Raw genomic sequence first — 13,217 nt, 5'->3', positions numbered from 1 at the left:
ACCAGCACCCAATGAGCTCCTATCTTTACCCAGGCTGCTCCCCCTATCTGCCCCTACACTACTTCGGATGTACCACCCCCCTCCCACTCCAGCCAGGAACAGACTCGGTCGTACCTGCACATTTCTAAGTGGGAGTACCGTCGGCCTGTTCCCCGGAAATGGGATGTGTGTAGTGCATGCAGCCTACCGAGCTCAGTTCCACACTCCATCCTTACCCGGGAGTGGAATATCACACCTCTGGGTTGAGGTGCAATACCCCTGTAGCAGCCGAATCCTCAGGGTGCTACATTCCCCCCTGGTAAATCACAGCACGTCCTCGGGCTGTAAAGACAAAAACACCAAAACATACAAAAATTTTTTTTTTTTTTCCATATAAACATAATAAAACATATAAAACATTATATATATAAAACTTTTCATATAAACATTCTCGTAGTCGTTTCTTGTTTCAGGTTCCTCCTCCGGACACTGTGCAACGTGTGTCCGGGAAAAGTACGACAGTCTCTTAGAAAAACTGGTTTTCCTATAAAACCGGTAGGGGGCGCTTTAGGACGCGCAACTATATACAGGGGAAAGTTGGCCGCTCTCAGTCCTCGGCCAGGTAGAGGGAAGGGAATGGCTGCTCACAGTCCTCAGCCTGTGGGATTAAGGGGTTAACGGGTAAACAGTTCACTCAGCTGGTCCCAACGGGGACTATATATATGTAGCAACAGTTTCAGTTTCTTTATACCCCGATTGGGTAACTATTTACATCACTTGCTCTGCCGCACTCAACGGCGTCTTCCTCCTGCTCTTTGCTTACAGCTGGTTGTTACTTCAGACCCGTCCGGGTCCTCTTGCTCCTCCTCCTCGCACCGCAACTCCTCCTCCGTCAGGCGGTGTACGTGGAGGGCGTAAGGTCCTTTGGCACACTTGTGCCGGGTGAAGGTGACCTCGTCTCCGATGTAGAGGTCACGACCTCTGTGCCCCTCCGGCAGATGGGACTCCACGTCTCTGCGCGTGACAAAGACGTCGCCGGGGGTGTTGTTGTCTCTGATGAAGCCCCACCCGTGCTGCTGGTTAAACTTGATTACAGTCCCGGTGGTACGGGGACTGTGCGCTGCACGGGGGTCCCTCCTGGTCCGGCTCTTTTGCTCGGCGCTCCTTATTTGGGCCTGTTGTTCCCGGACCCGCCTCTCTCTCCGCTCCCTCGCAAACTCCTCGAGCTGTTGGCGGCAGCACTCCGCACGCTCTGCTGCAGCTGCCCTAGTTTCCTGAGTGAACCCCATTAGATCTTCTCCGGTGGGGTCCCACTCAAACTGTGCTTCCGCTAGCGGGGGCGAGATCCTTATTACGGGCTTCGGAGCCGGAATCAGGGGTGCACACATGGCCCCAACCCTCCTCTGGTGCTCCAGTTCGTAATACTTCTGGGGCCAGATGAAAGGCTGCCCGTCCGGCCACGTGTGCTGGGCAAACAAGTCCTCTCCCAGACGCGGCACCCTTGGTTTTACGGGTGCGGGCGCGGTGGTGGTGGCGCCCGGGTTGCCCAGGCCTTGCGGCCAGGCCTGGGGCACCTGGAAGGTGAAGGGCACCGTTAATACGGCGGCACCCTGGGCTACCTGGCCTTGCGGCCAGGCCGGAGGCTCCGCGGAGGTAGGGGGCGCTGTTGGTGTTGCGGCGCCCGGGAATTCTAGGCCCTGCGACCAGGCTGGTGGTACTTCCTGCTTGGTCACGCTCGGGGTCGAGGCGTGTGACGTCACAGGGGTCGCGGCGGCGGCTTCCGGTTGGGGCCTAGTCTGCGTCGGTGACATGGCGTTTTCGGGCACAGCAGGGGGACTTTCGGGCTCTGCGACGGGGAGCTGGGGCAGGTAAGCGGTGTCACGGCTTGGGGTATAGACGTCCCCTTTACCTGCCTCCATGCGTTCGGCTCCCTCCTCGGCGCCATCTCCGGCCTTGGGTCCTCCCGCGCCATCCTCAGAGGCGGTCTCCTTCCTCATCTCGGCTGGCGTGCTCCGGGTCTTGGTTTCAGCTTGCGTCTTGGTTTCAGCTTGCTGGGCCATCTCCCGGCTCCATTCCGCCAATATCTCGCGCTGTACCCGGGCCATCCTCCGTGCGAGGCCCTCCAGGGCTGTCTGCGCACACTCCCGGTCTCGGGGGAGCTGTGCAAGGACCTCCACTAGGCCTAGTGGGGTCGTGGTGTCCAGCAGGCTCCTGACCAACGGGTCGGTGCTGCTCTGCTCTTCTTCCAGCAGGCTCCTGGCCAGCGGGCCGGTGCTGCTCTGCTCTCTGGACATCTCCGGGTGAGCTTCTTTGCTACTCCTCTCCAGACTTCTTGTCTCCGGGTGCGCTCGCTCTAGACTGCTCCAGGCGGCACCCATTTTCGTTCTTTTCTTTCGTCTCCTCCCACTTCGAGGGCGGTCCCGGGGCAACTCGGTGACTGTCAGCTCCAGGGGTAGTTCTTTCACGCTGACAGACACCTCCAGCATCACAGTCTCTGTTGGTGGGGGCGGTTTCCACTTTTGGCGCCATTTTCTGTCCTGGCCCACGATGGGAGGCGGCCTCCTGCCCTCCTTTGGCACGCCCATAATGGCGTCCGCTGCTCTTCCAAGGCGGGAAATCTGCGGTTTTGGCGGGAAGCGTCGCCCAGTGGCGGGAAACTCTGCAGATGGCGGGAACAAGTTGGAAATGGCGGACAATCGGCGGGAAACGACTGGTGATGGAGTCCGATGGCGTGGACCCTCCGGAACCGGCGGGAGACTTCTTTCTGAGGTAAACTTGCACTTTTCTTCAGGCACGCAGTACCCGGGTGTTGCGGGCACGTAATCCTGCCGACTACGCCAAAGTTGACGCGCCCCCTGGGACATATTCCTTTTTGAGGGGAATACCCGGCACCGGATCAGATGGGGGGTTTGTAGTCTCCGAGCGGCTGTGACCCGGCCCGTGCCCAGGGCGTCAAGCTCAGTGTAATGTGGCAGTCCTACAGATGTTATTAAGTTCTTAATGTCGACTACGCCACCCGTTGTGTTGCGGTCACTATGGCCGCCGCTGCAGCAGGGTCCGCTGAGGCTGATGGTGTAGGTGCAGCTTGTGATGGTATAACCCCCAACGGGTGGGGTATAGCCTCAGGGGGGACAGGTGCAGAGGATGGGGGTTGTGGTGGTGCAGTGCAGACGGCAATGAAGACAGAGTCGGGTTGTGCAGTTAAGGGTGTTTACTTACTGCAGATGTTGTACTGGTCACTCCAGCTGCTAGTGACCACCCGAGCCGTGCTGCGTCCACCAGGTCCTGGATCCAGCCAACCCCCAAACAAGTCCGGAGCGTGGCCCTGAGCTCTCCTTCTGTCCCGTTCTCTGGCCGTCCCCACCAGTGATCCACCTAGGTCCAGCTCCCTCGGGCCTTCTGTTGGGACACCCTTGGCCTTGGGTTCCCTGACCCTTCATGTGGTGTGCCTTCGGGGTGGATGTGATGGGTGACCGTGACAAACGCTGCCCACGGTCTCCGGTCTCTGGCTGGGGTGTGTTTTCTGCCCCCACCAGCTTGGGATCCGGTACCCTGTGCCGACTCCTCACCCTGTGCTTTAATTTGGGTTCTTGGGTCCTCTCTGTTTTCCCCTCTGGGTACTCCTTCTCTGCTCCTCTCTCACTCAGGGTCTCTCTCTTGCTGCAGGCTGACTTCCTCTCTGCTTGCTGTCTGCTCCTCTGCAGCTGTCTTGCTGTCTGCTCCTCTGCAGCTGTCTTGTTCTCTGCATCTGACCCTGATCTTAGTTGGTGCCCACCTTATATACACCCTCTATGTGTGAGCTCAGGTGACCAGCACCCAATGAGCTCCTATCTTTACCCAGGCTGCTCCCCCTATCTGCCCCTACACTACTTGGGATGTACCACCCCCCTCCCACTCCAGCCAGGAACAGACTCGGTCGTACCTGCACATTTCTAAGTGGGAGTACCGTCGGCCTGTTCCCCGGAAATGGGATGTGTGTAGTGCATGCAGCCTACCGAGCTCAGTTCCACACTCCATCCTTACCCGGGAGTGGAATATCACACCTCTGGGTTGAGGTGCAATACCCCTGTAGCAGCCGAATCCTCAGGGTGCTACATGTGCAAAGCAGTCATCAAAGCAAAAGGTGGCTACTTTGAAGAATCTAGAATATAAGACATATTTTCAGTTGTTTCACACTTTTTTGTTAAGTATATAATTCCACATGTGTTAATTCATAGTTTTGATGCCTTCAGTGTGAATGTACAATTTTCATAGTCATGAAAAGACAGAAAAATCTTTAAATGAGGTGTGTCCAAACTTTTGGTCTGTACTGTATTTACACGGAAAGAACAAGGGATAAATGACTAGATAAAGATGTGGTGATGATTAATAGAGAGAAAATCATACAGAGACATTTGGTGATACTCATCTCATGTTATCACAGGAGGGAAAGGACATGATCTACTCAATATGAAATCCAAATTCTGCATGATAATACGGTAAAAAGCACAGATACATTTACAAGGAAAATATTTACCTTCTAAGCTGCCTAGTGAGTGTTAAACCCCTTTCCACAATTGCCAGCTTTAGTTTTTCCACCAACATGTTCATATATGCTTTTGTTTTTTATGGGTCGAATTGCTTTGAATGACAAAATGTAATTTACCATACAATGTTCTGAAAAACGGTGGAAAATTCCAAGTGTGATGAAATGGTGGAAAAATGCAATTCTGACATTTTTTATGCTTCATTTTTAGAGTTCATTGTATGTTAAAAAAAAACAAAACCTGTTTACATGATTTTCCAGGTCAGTACGATTATGCCGATACTAAACTTGCATAGATTTATTTTTTTATTTAAGCGGAAAAAAAAAGTTCAGAAGTTTGTTAAAAAAAAAAGTTGGTTTGTGATACCATATTCTGAGACCTGTAATGTATTTATTAGTCAATGCAGCTGACTGCGAGCCTGTTTTTTGTGCCCTGAACTTTGCATTGACACCATTTTGGGTTACATGTGACATCCTGACTTATTTTTTTTAGACCGGTATGGTGACTAGAAAAAATGCAATTCTGGTGTTTATGTTTTTTTCTCTTTATGGCATATATCACATGGGTGAATTCATTTTAGATTTTGATGGACAGGACTTTTACAGATGTGGCAATACTGAATATGATATGGCAATACTGAATGTTTATTTTTTTTTTATTTTTTAATGGGGGGGGTGGGGGAGTGAGCAAATCACATTTTTAATTGTTTGATTGTCTGATCACTGACACTATATACTGTGATACCAGAGTATTATAGTATAAAGTATAGAAAGTGGCTGAACTTCACAGGAGTACCTAGATGGAAGCAATTGAGTCCTTCAACATGCCTCAGGCTGCCATGGTAACCCTTTGGTGCATCAAGATTGCCACTGTCAATTATTCATCGGTGATTGACAGCGGCATTTTTATGGTTAACAGCTGTGGGTGGTATCTACCACATGTGGGTAAAGCTGAGTTCCTGAGCAGACACTTATTTGCACCAAAGGGTTAATGTTGCATTGTCAATGCAGAATTCCTATGTCTCCTAAGGCTGGTTTCTTATGGTTTGTATTCAAGTTCTGTGCTATAATCAAACTACCTGGTCTGACGACCGGATACCCTGACCTCAGTTAGCTCAGGTAAGGAGAACCAGTGGTCACACCAAGTATTCCAATCTGGACTGTGAGACCTACTCAATTGGTACCTTCAGCTCTGCTTGGGAACTGCCTTACCTGTGTGCAAAGCTTTGGAAGCTTGAGAGCCAGTAAAGCCATTTCAGGAAGAATGGAGTTGAAAAAATGTGTTCGCTCATCTTCATCAACAACCTGCAGAGGACGAGGCAGAAATTAAAAGCTGTTCATTTTGCCACTAACATTCTTTCATGATATATTTTAGATAACATTTTGCTTAATGCTCCAAAAGGAAGAACAATCTCACAAGTGTCAACTATTGGAGGTAGCAGCACCCTATAAATCAATGTCCGAACCTTAACGTAGAAGTGCAACATGACTTGCAAAACCAGAGACTTATTTCAGTCATCGGTTACTTGTCTTGAAAGCCTGAGAAATTCTCTTTCTTCACTTGTATTCAAGAAAGAAAAAAAATGTTGCATGCCACACTAAAAAGTGCACAAAAAATCCGTTTAACACTATAGCAAAGCCACTGCGAAAGAAATAGGGCCCCTAACAAACGTCTGCTTAGAGAAGAGGAGCGGCGAGGGTGATACGCCACAGCTGGTCTAATTCATGACAAGCTGTTGTATCCTATAGATATATAGAAATCTTCTAGTTTAACGGACAGAAGTGCACACCACTTGTCAGACACTCCAGATTCATCAGTCATCAGGGTTGCAAACTTGACGGCTTATCAAAAAATCACAGACAGACAATATTTTTTATGGACCATTGGAAAACCAGTGATACATGCCTGTAGCCCATAATTATGATATGAAGACAGCATTCATTGTAAAATAATGGTAATAACAGTCAAAATAATATGTATAAGTTTCTGCAGCTTAAAAAAAAAAATTACTGACGCTTTAAATTTGTTTTTCAGACAAGTAAAAAAGTGCTCTATTTCTATGGACTGTCCTGGAATTTCTGGATAGTTAGCAATCCTGCACCACATCAAGACCGACGTGAACATCGCTGGTCTTGATGAATCGGGCAATATGTCGGCAGATAAATAACATTTCTGCTCGAGACAAGTTCCAACTAACCCTTTCACTCCCCAGCCTGTTTTTAACTTCATGACCAAGCCAAATTTTTAAATTATAATAACCAGTGTCACTTAATGTGGCAATAACGGTGGAATGCTGAAACATATCCAAAGGATTCTGAGATAGATTTTTCGTGACACATTGTACTTCATATTGGTAATAATTTTAGGTCGAGAGACTCGAGATGATTTGTATTTATGAAAAAACGTAACATTTTATGAAAATTTTTAAAACTTTAAATTTTTTTACATTTTGTAGTTTTTATGCCATTAAAACAAATGGTCATACCATTAAAAATAATTAATAAATAACATTTGGCACATGTCTACTTTACATCAGCATCATTTTTAAACATTTTTCTTGTTAGGAAGTAAAAAGAATTAAAAGTTTATCAGCAATTTTTCATTTTCCAACAAAATTTACAAAACCTTTTTTTAGGGATCACATCACATTTGAAGTGACTTTGAGTGGCACAAGTGACAAAAATTCCCAAAAGTAACACTATTTTAAAAAACTGCTTCCCTCAATGGGCTTAAAACCACATTCAAGAAGTTTATGTTTATTAACATTATTTTTTCCCACAAAAATGTTGCATCAGCCCCAAATTGTTTCATATTCACAAGGGTGACAGGAGAAAATAGACCATATACTTTGTTGTGCAATTTCTCTTGAGTACACCAATACTCCATATTTGGTTAAAAACTACTGTTTGGGTGCACGTCAGGGCTTGGAAGGGAAAGAGCACCATTTGAATTCTGAAGTGCAATTTAAGCACCAATAGGTTGTGTACGCTATATTGCATTTGAAAAGCCCCTGATATGCCAAAACAGCAGAAACCCCCCATAAGTGACCCAATTTTGGAAACTATACTAATCAAAAAATCCATCTATGTGTATTGTGAGCATCTACAGTGTTGGCAACTTGGCACCCTTTTAATTTTTCCAGAAATGAAGTATTTCTCCCAGAAAATTATTACAATTACACGTTTTGTACACATATTTATTGTCTTTGTGTGTATTGGAACAGCACAAACACAGAAAAAAAGGTAAACTGGACATAATTTCACACAAAACCCCAAACCTCAAAAATGGGCAGGACCAGATTGTTGGCACCTTTCAAAAATAGTGGGTAAACAACTTTGTTTCAAGCATGTGATGCTCGTTCATACTCACCTGTGGCAAGTAACAGGTGTGGGCAATATGAAAATCACACCTGAAACCAGATAAAAAGGGAAGAAGTTGACTCAAACTTTGCATTGTCTGTCTGTGTGTGCAAGACTAAGCATGAAAAACAGAAAGAGGAGAAGGAATCTGTGTGAAAACTTGAGAGCCAAAATTGTTGAAAAATATCAGCAATCTTCAGAGATCGTGAAGTTCCTTTGTCTACCGTGCGCAACATAATTAAGAAGTTTACATCCCATAGCCTTGTAGTTTATCTCCCTGGACTTGGACAGCAGAGAAAAATTGATGAAAAGCTGCAATGCAGGATAGTCAAGATGGTAGATAAGCAGACTGATAACTTTGGGCAACCAAGGAGCAGAGATTAGGGAGACACTAGGTTCAACAGAGGCAGGGGAACACTATCAAAAGTCTGGGACAGATTCATTAGACCCTCCTATTGCCAAGGTCCTGATGCGAGGGGTAGTCTGTCAAAGAGGGAAAAGTTTTGGAAGATGGTAAAGGTGTACCTAGCTGACTGTACCAATATCCTCTGTGATCCCTCTGTGCAGTACAATTAGTAAGTATGCAAGCTGGACACGTTGAATTAACTGTCCAGCTATGTCTTGGAGGTGTTTTGTCAGAGCGGGTTTTAGTGCCACCGGGAACATAACTGATAGGTGCATCCGCCTGTCAACTGAAAATTCTGAGAGGCTGACTCTTATCAAAATGAACAAGGCCTGGATTGGCCCAGACTTTTCAACCTCACCCGATGACAGCAGCGAAACAAAGCCAATTCAACTGTTTCTTTCTTTTCAGGTGTATTCCCATGCACCCCTTCCCACCCAAAAAAGGTATACGGTTCTTCTTTTTCTTGTCCTCCTTCACCATATCAACAGAGTGATCATGTGGCCCTTCCAAAGAAAAACCCACAAATATCAGCTGAAATTCAGGACTCTCTGAAAAGTAGCAGTGTGGCTGTTTCAAGATGCACAATAAGGAGACACTTGAAGAAAAATGGGCTACATGGTCGAGTTGCCAGAAGAAAGCCATTACTGCGCAAATGCCATAAAGTATCTTGCCTACAAAATGTCAAGCAGCACAGAGACAGCCCTAAAAGCTTCTGGAACAAGGTAATTTGGAGTGATGAGACCAAAATTGAACTTTTTGGCCTCAACCATAAACGTTACATTTGGAGAGAGGTCAACAAGGCCTATGATGAAAGAAACACCATTCCTACAGTAAAACACGGGAGGTGGATCACTGATATTTTGGGGATGTGTGAGCTACAAAGGCACAGGAAACTTGGTAAAAGTTGAAGGAAAGATGAATGCAGCACGTTATCAGCAAATACTGGAGAAAAATTTGCACTAATCAGCCGCGAAATAATTATTTCCTTCACTGTATATACACATTATACCAAAAGTTTGGACACACCTTCTCATTTAAAGATTTTTCTGTATTTTCATGACTACGAAAATTGTACATTCACACTGAAGGCATCAAAACTATGAATTAACACATGTGAAATTATATACTTAACAAAAAAGTGTGAAACAACTGAAAATATGTCTTATATTCTAGGTATATTCAAAGTAGCCACCTTTAGCTTTGATGACTGCTTTGCACACTCTTGGTATTCTCTTGATGAGCTTCAAGTGGTAGTCATCGGAAATGGTTTTCACTTCACAGGTGTGCCCTGTCAGGTTTAATAATGGGATTTCTTGCCTTATAAATGGGGTTGGGACCATCATTTGTGTTGTGCAGAATGCTGGTGGATACACAGCTGATAGTCCTACTGAATAGACTGTTAGAATTTGTATTATGGCAAGAAAAAAGCAGCTAAGTAAAGAAAAACGAGTGGCCATCATTACTTTAAGAAATGAAGGTCAGTCAGTCCGAAAAATTGGGAAAACTTTGAAAGTGTCCCCAAGTGCAGTTGCAAAAACCATCAAGCGCTACAAAGAAACTGGCTCACATGAGGACCGCCCCAGGAAAGGAAGAGCAAGAGTCACCTCTGCTTCTGAGAATAAGTTTATCCGAGTCACTAGCCTCAGAAATCGCAGGTTAACAGCAGCTCAAATTAGAGACCAGGTCAATGCCACACAGAGTTCTAGCAGCAGACACATCTCTTCAACAACTGTTAAGAGGAGACTTTGTGCAGCAGGCCTTCATAGTAAAATAGCTGCTAGGAAACCACTGCTAAGGACAGGCAACAAGCAGAAGAGACTTGTTTGGGCTAAAGAACACAAGGAATGGACATTAGACCAGTGGAAATCTGTGCTTTGGTCTAATGAGTCCAAATTTGAGATCTTTGGTTCCAACCACCGTGTCTTTGTGCGACGCTGAAAAGGTGAACGGATGGACTCCACATGCCTGGTTCCCACCGTGAAGCATGGAGGAGGAGGTGTGTTGGTGTGGGGGTGCTTGGCTGGTGACACTGTTGGGAATTTATTCAAAATTGAAGGCATACTGAACCAGCATGGCTACCACAGCATCTTGCAGCGGCATGCTATTCCATCCGGTTTGCGTTTAGTTGGACCATCATTTATTTTTCAACAGGTCAATGACCCCAATCACACCTCCAGGCTGTGTAAGGGCTATTTGACCAAGAAGTAGAATGATGGGGTGCTACGCCAGATGACCTGGCCTCCACAGTCACCAGACCTGAACCCAATCGAGATGGTTTGGGGTGAGCTGGACCGCAGAGTGAAGGCAAAAGGGCCAACAAGTGCTAAGCATCTCTGGGAACTCCTTCAAGATTGTTGGAAGACCATTTCCGATGACTACCTCTTGAAGCTCATCAAGAGAATGCCAAGAGTGTGCAAAGCAGTCATCAAAGCAAAAGGTGGCTACTTTGAAGAACCTAGAATATAAGACATATTTTCAGTTGTTTCACACTTTTTTGTTAAGTATATAATTCCACATGTGTTAATTCATAGTTTTGATGCCTTCAGTGTGAATGTCCAATTTTCAAAGTCATGAAAATACAGAAAAATCTTTAAATGAGAAGGTGTGCCCAAACTTTTGGTCTGTACTGTATATATATATATATATATATATATATATATATATATATATATATATATATACTGCTCAAAAAAACAAAGGGAACACTCAAATAACATCCTAGATCTGAATGAATGAAATATTCTCATTGAATACTTTGTGCTGTACAAAGTTGAATGTGTTGACAACAAAATCACACAAAAATCATCAATGAAAATCAAATTTATTAACCAATAGAGGCCTGGATTTAGAGTCACCCCCAAAATTAAAGTGGAAAAACACACTACAGGCTGATCCAACTTTGATGTAATGTCCTTAAAACAAGTCAAAATAAGGCTCAGTATTGTGTGTGGTCTCCACGCGCCTGTATGACCTCCCTACAACGCTTGGGCATGCTCCTGATGAGGTTGCGGATAGTCTCCTGTGAGATCTCCTCCCAGACCTGGACTAAAGCATCAGTCAACTCCTGGACAGTCTGTGGTGCCACGTGACGTTGGTGGATGGAGCGAGACATGATGTCCCAGATGTGCTCAATCGGATTCAGGTCTGGGGAACGGGTGGGCCAGTCCATAGCTTCAATGCCTTCATCTTGCAGGAACTGCTGACACACTCCAGCCACATGAGGTCTGGCATTGTCCTGCATTAGGAGGAACCCAGGGCCAACCGCACCAGCATATGGTCTCACAAGGGGTCCGAGGATCTCATCTCGGTACCTAATGGCAGTCAGGCTACCTCTTGTGAGCACATGGAGGGCTGTGCGGCCCTCCAAAGAAATGCCACACCACACCATTACTGACCTACTGCCAAACCGGTCATGCTGAAGGATGTTGCAGGCAGCAAATCGTTCTCCACGGTGTCTCCAGATTCTGTCACGTCTGTCACATGTGCTCAGTGTGAACCTGCTTTCATCTGTGAAGAGCACAGGGCACCAGCGGCGACTTTGCCAATCCTGGTGTTCTGTGGCAAATGCCAAGCGTCCTGCACGGTGTTGGGCTGTGAGCACAACCCCCATCTGTGGACATCGGGCCCTCATACCACCCTCATGGAGTCGGTTTCTAACCGTTTGTGCAGACACATGCACATTTGTGGCCTGCTGGAGGTCATTTTGCAGGGCTCTGGCAGTGCTCTGGAAGTGCTCCTCCTGTTCCTCCTTGCACAAAGGAGGAGGTAACGGTCCTGCTGCTGGGTTGTTGCCCTCCTATGGCTCCCTCCACATTTCCTGGTATCTGCTCCATGCTCTGGACACTGTGCCGACAGACACAGCTACCCTTCTTGCCACAGCTCGCACTGATGTGCCATCCTGGATGAACTGCACTACCTGAGCAACTTCTGTGGGTTGTACTGTAGACACCGCCTCATGCTACTGTACCTCTAGGGGTGAGAGCAATGTCAAAATTAAAAAGTGACCAAACAACAGCCAAAAAGGATGAGAACAGAGAAATGGTCTGTGATCACCACCTGAGTACACTCCTTTATAGGGGGTATCTTACTAATTGCCTATCATTTCTACCAGTTGTCTGTTCCATTTGCACAACAGCAGGAGAAATTGATTCACTATCAGTGTTGCTTCATAACTGGACAGGTATATTTCACAGAAGTGTTATTGACTTGGAGTTACATTGTGTTGTTTGAGTGTTCCCTTTATTTTTTTGAGCAGTGTATATATATATATATATATATATATATATATATATACTGTATATATATATATACATATATATATATATTTTTTTTATTTTTTTTTTTTTGAGCCCTTGCACTTTGAGCATAGGCTTTGAGTCTAGGAGTCCCACTACTTAACAATTTTAACAAAATGTGTATGAGGCCCTCCATTATGTCTAATACAGGGTGTATTGGAGTTCCTCTTCCTTCTATTTTTTGGCAGTTACTGCACTTAGTACAAAGGCTTTACCAGTCTAGGAGTCCTACTTCTTAAAACTGGAAAAATAATGTTTTCTGAGGCCCTCCTCGATGTGTCTTTCAGGGTATATCGCAGTCCCTCCTTCTTATTTTTGCCAGCCCTTGCACTTAGTGAATAGGTTTTATGAGTTTAGGAGTCCCACAACCTAATAATTTTAAAAGAATGTGTATGAGGCCCTCCTTTATGTCTAATACAGGGTGTATCGGTATCCCTCTTCCTTCTAATTGCTGGTGGTTTTTGTACTTGGTGCATAGGCTTTTCCAGTCTAGGAGTCCCACTCCTTAAAAATGGGAATAAAAGATTTTCTAAAGCCCTCCTCCATGTGTTTTCCAGAGGGTATTGAAGTCACTCCTACATTTTAGGCAGCCCTTGCACTCAGTGCACACAGTGGTGTGAAAAAATGTTTGCCCACTTCCTGATTTCTTATT

General features: G+C 45.8%; 1 protein-coding gene across 1 annotated transcript in view; it reads right to left on the bottom strand.

The window, feature by feature from the left end:
• Positions 1 to 13,217, bottom strand: part of LOC141271666 (poly(ADP-ribose) glycohydrolase-like) — a 527,289-nt gene that overhangs the window by 410,747 nt on the left and 103,325 nt on the right. Inside the window, exon 7 of the mRNA XM_073681706.1 lies at positions 5,717 to 5,809. Within this exon, the coding sequence (XP_073537807.1) occupies positions 5,717 to 5,809 (93 nt within the window). The remainder of the gene's footprint in view (positions 1 to 5,716; positions 5,810 to 13,217) is intronic.

Source organism: Phyllobates terribilis, unplaced genomic scaffold (genome assembly GCF_046119375.1).
Source record: "Phyllobates terribilis strain yellow unplaced genomic scaffold, ASM4611937v1 Scaffold_5__5_contigs__length_657084704, whole genome shotgun sequence".
In the NCBI taxonomy this organism is placed as follows: domain Eukaryota; kingdom Metazoa; phylum Chordata; class Amphibia; order Anura; family Dendrobatidae; genus Phyllobates; species Phyllobates terribilis.
This window is presented reverse-complemented; position numbering and strand designations above follow the sequence as displayed.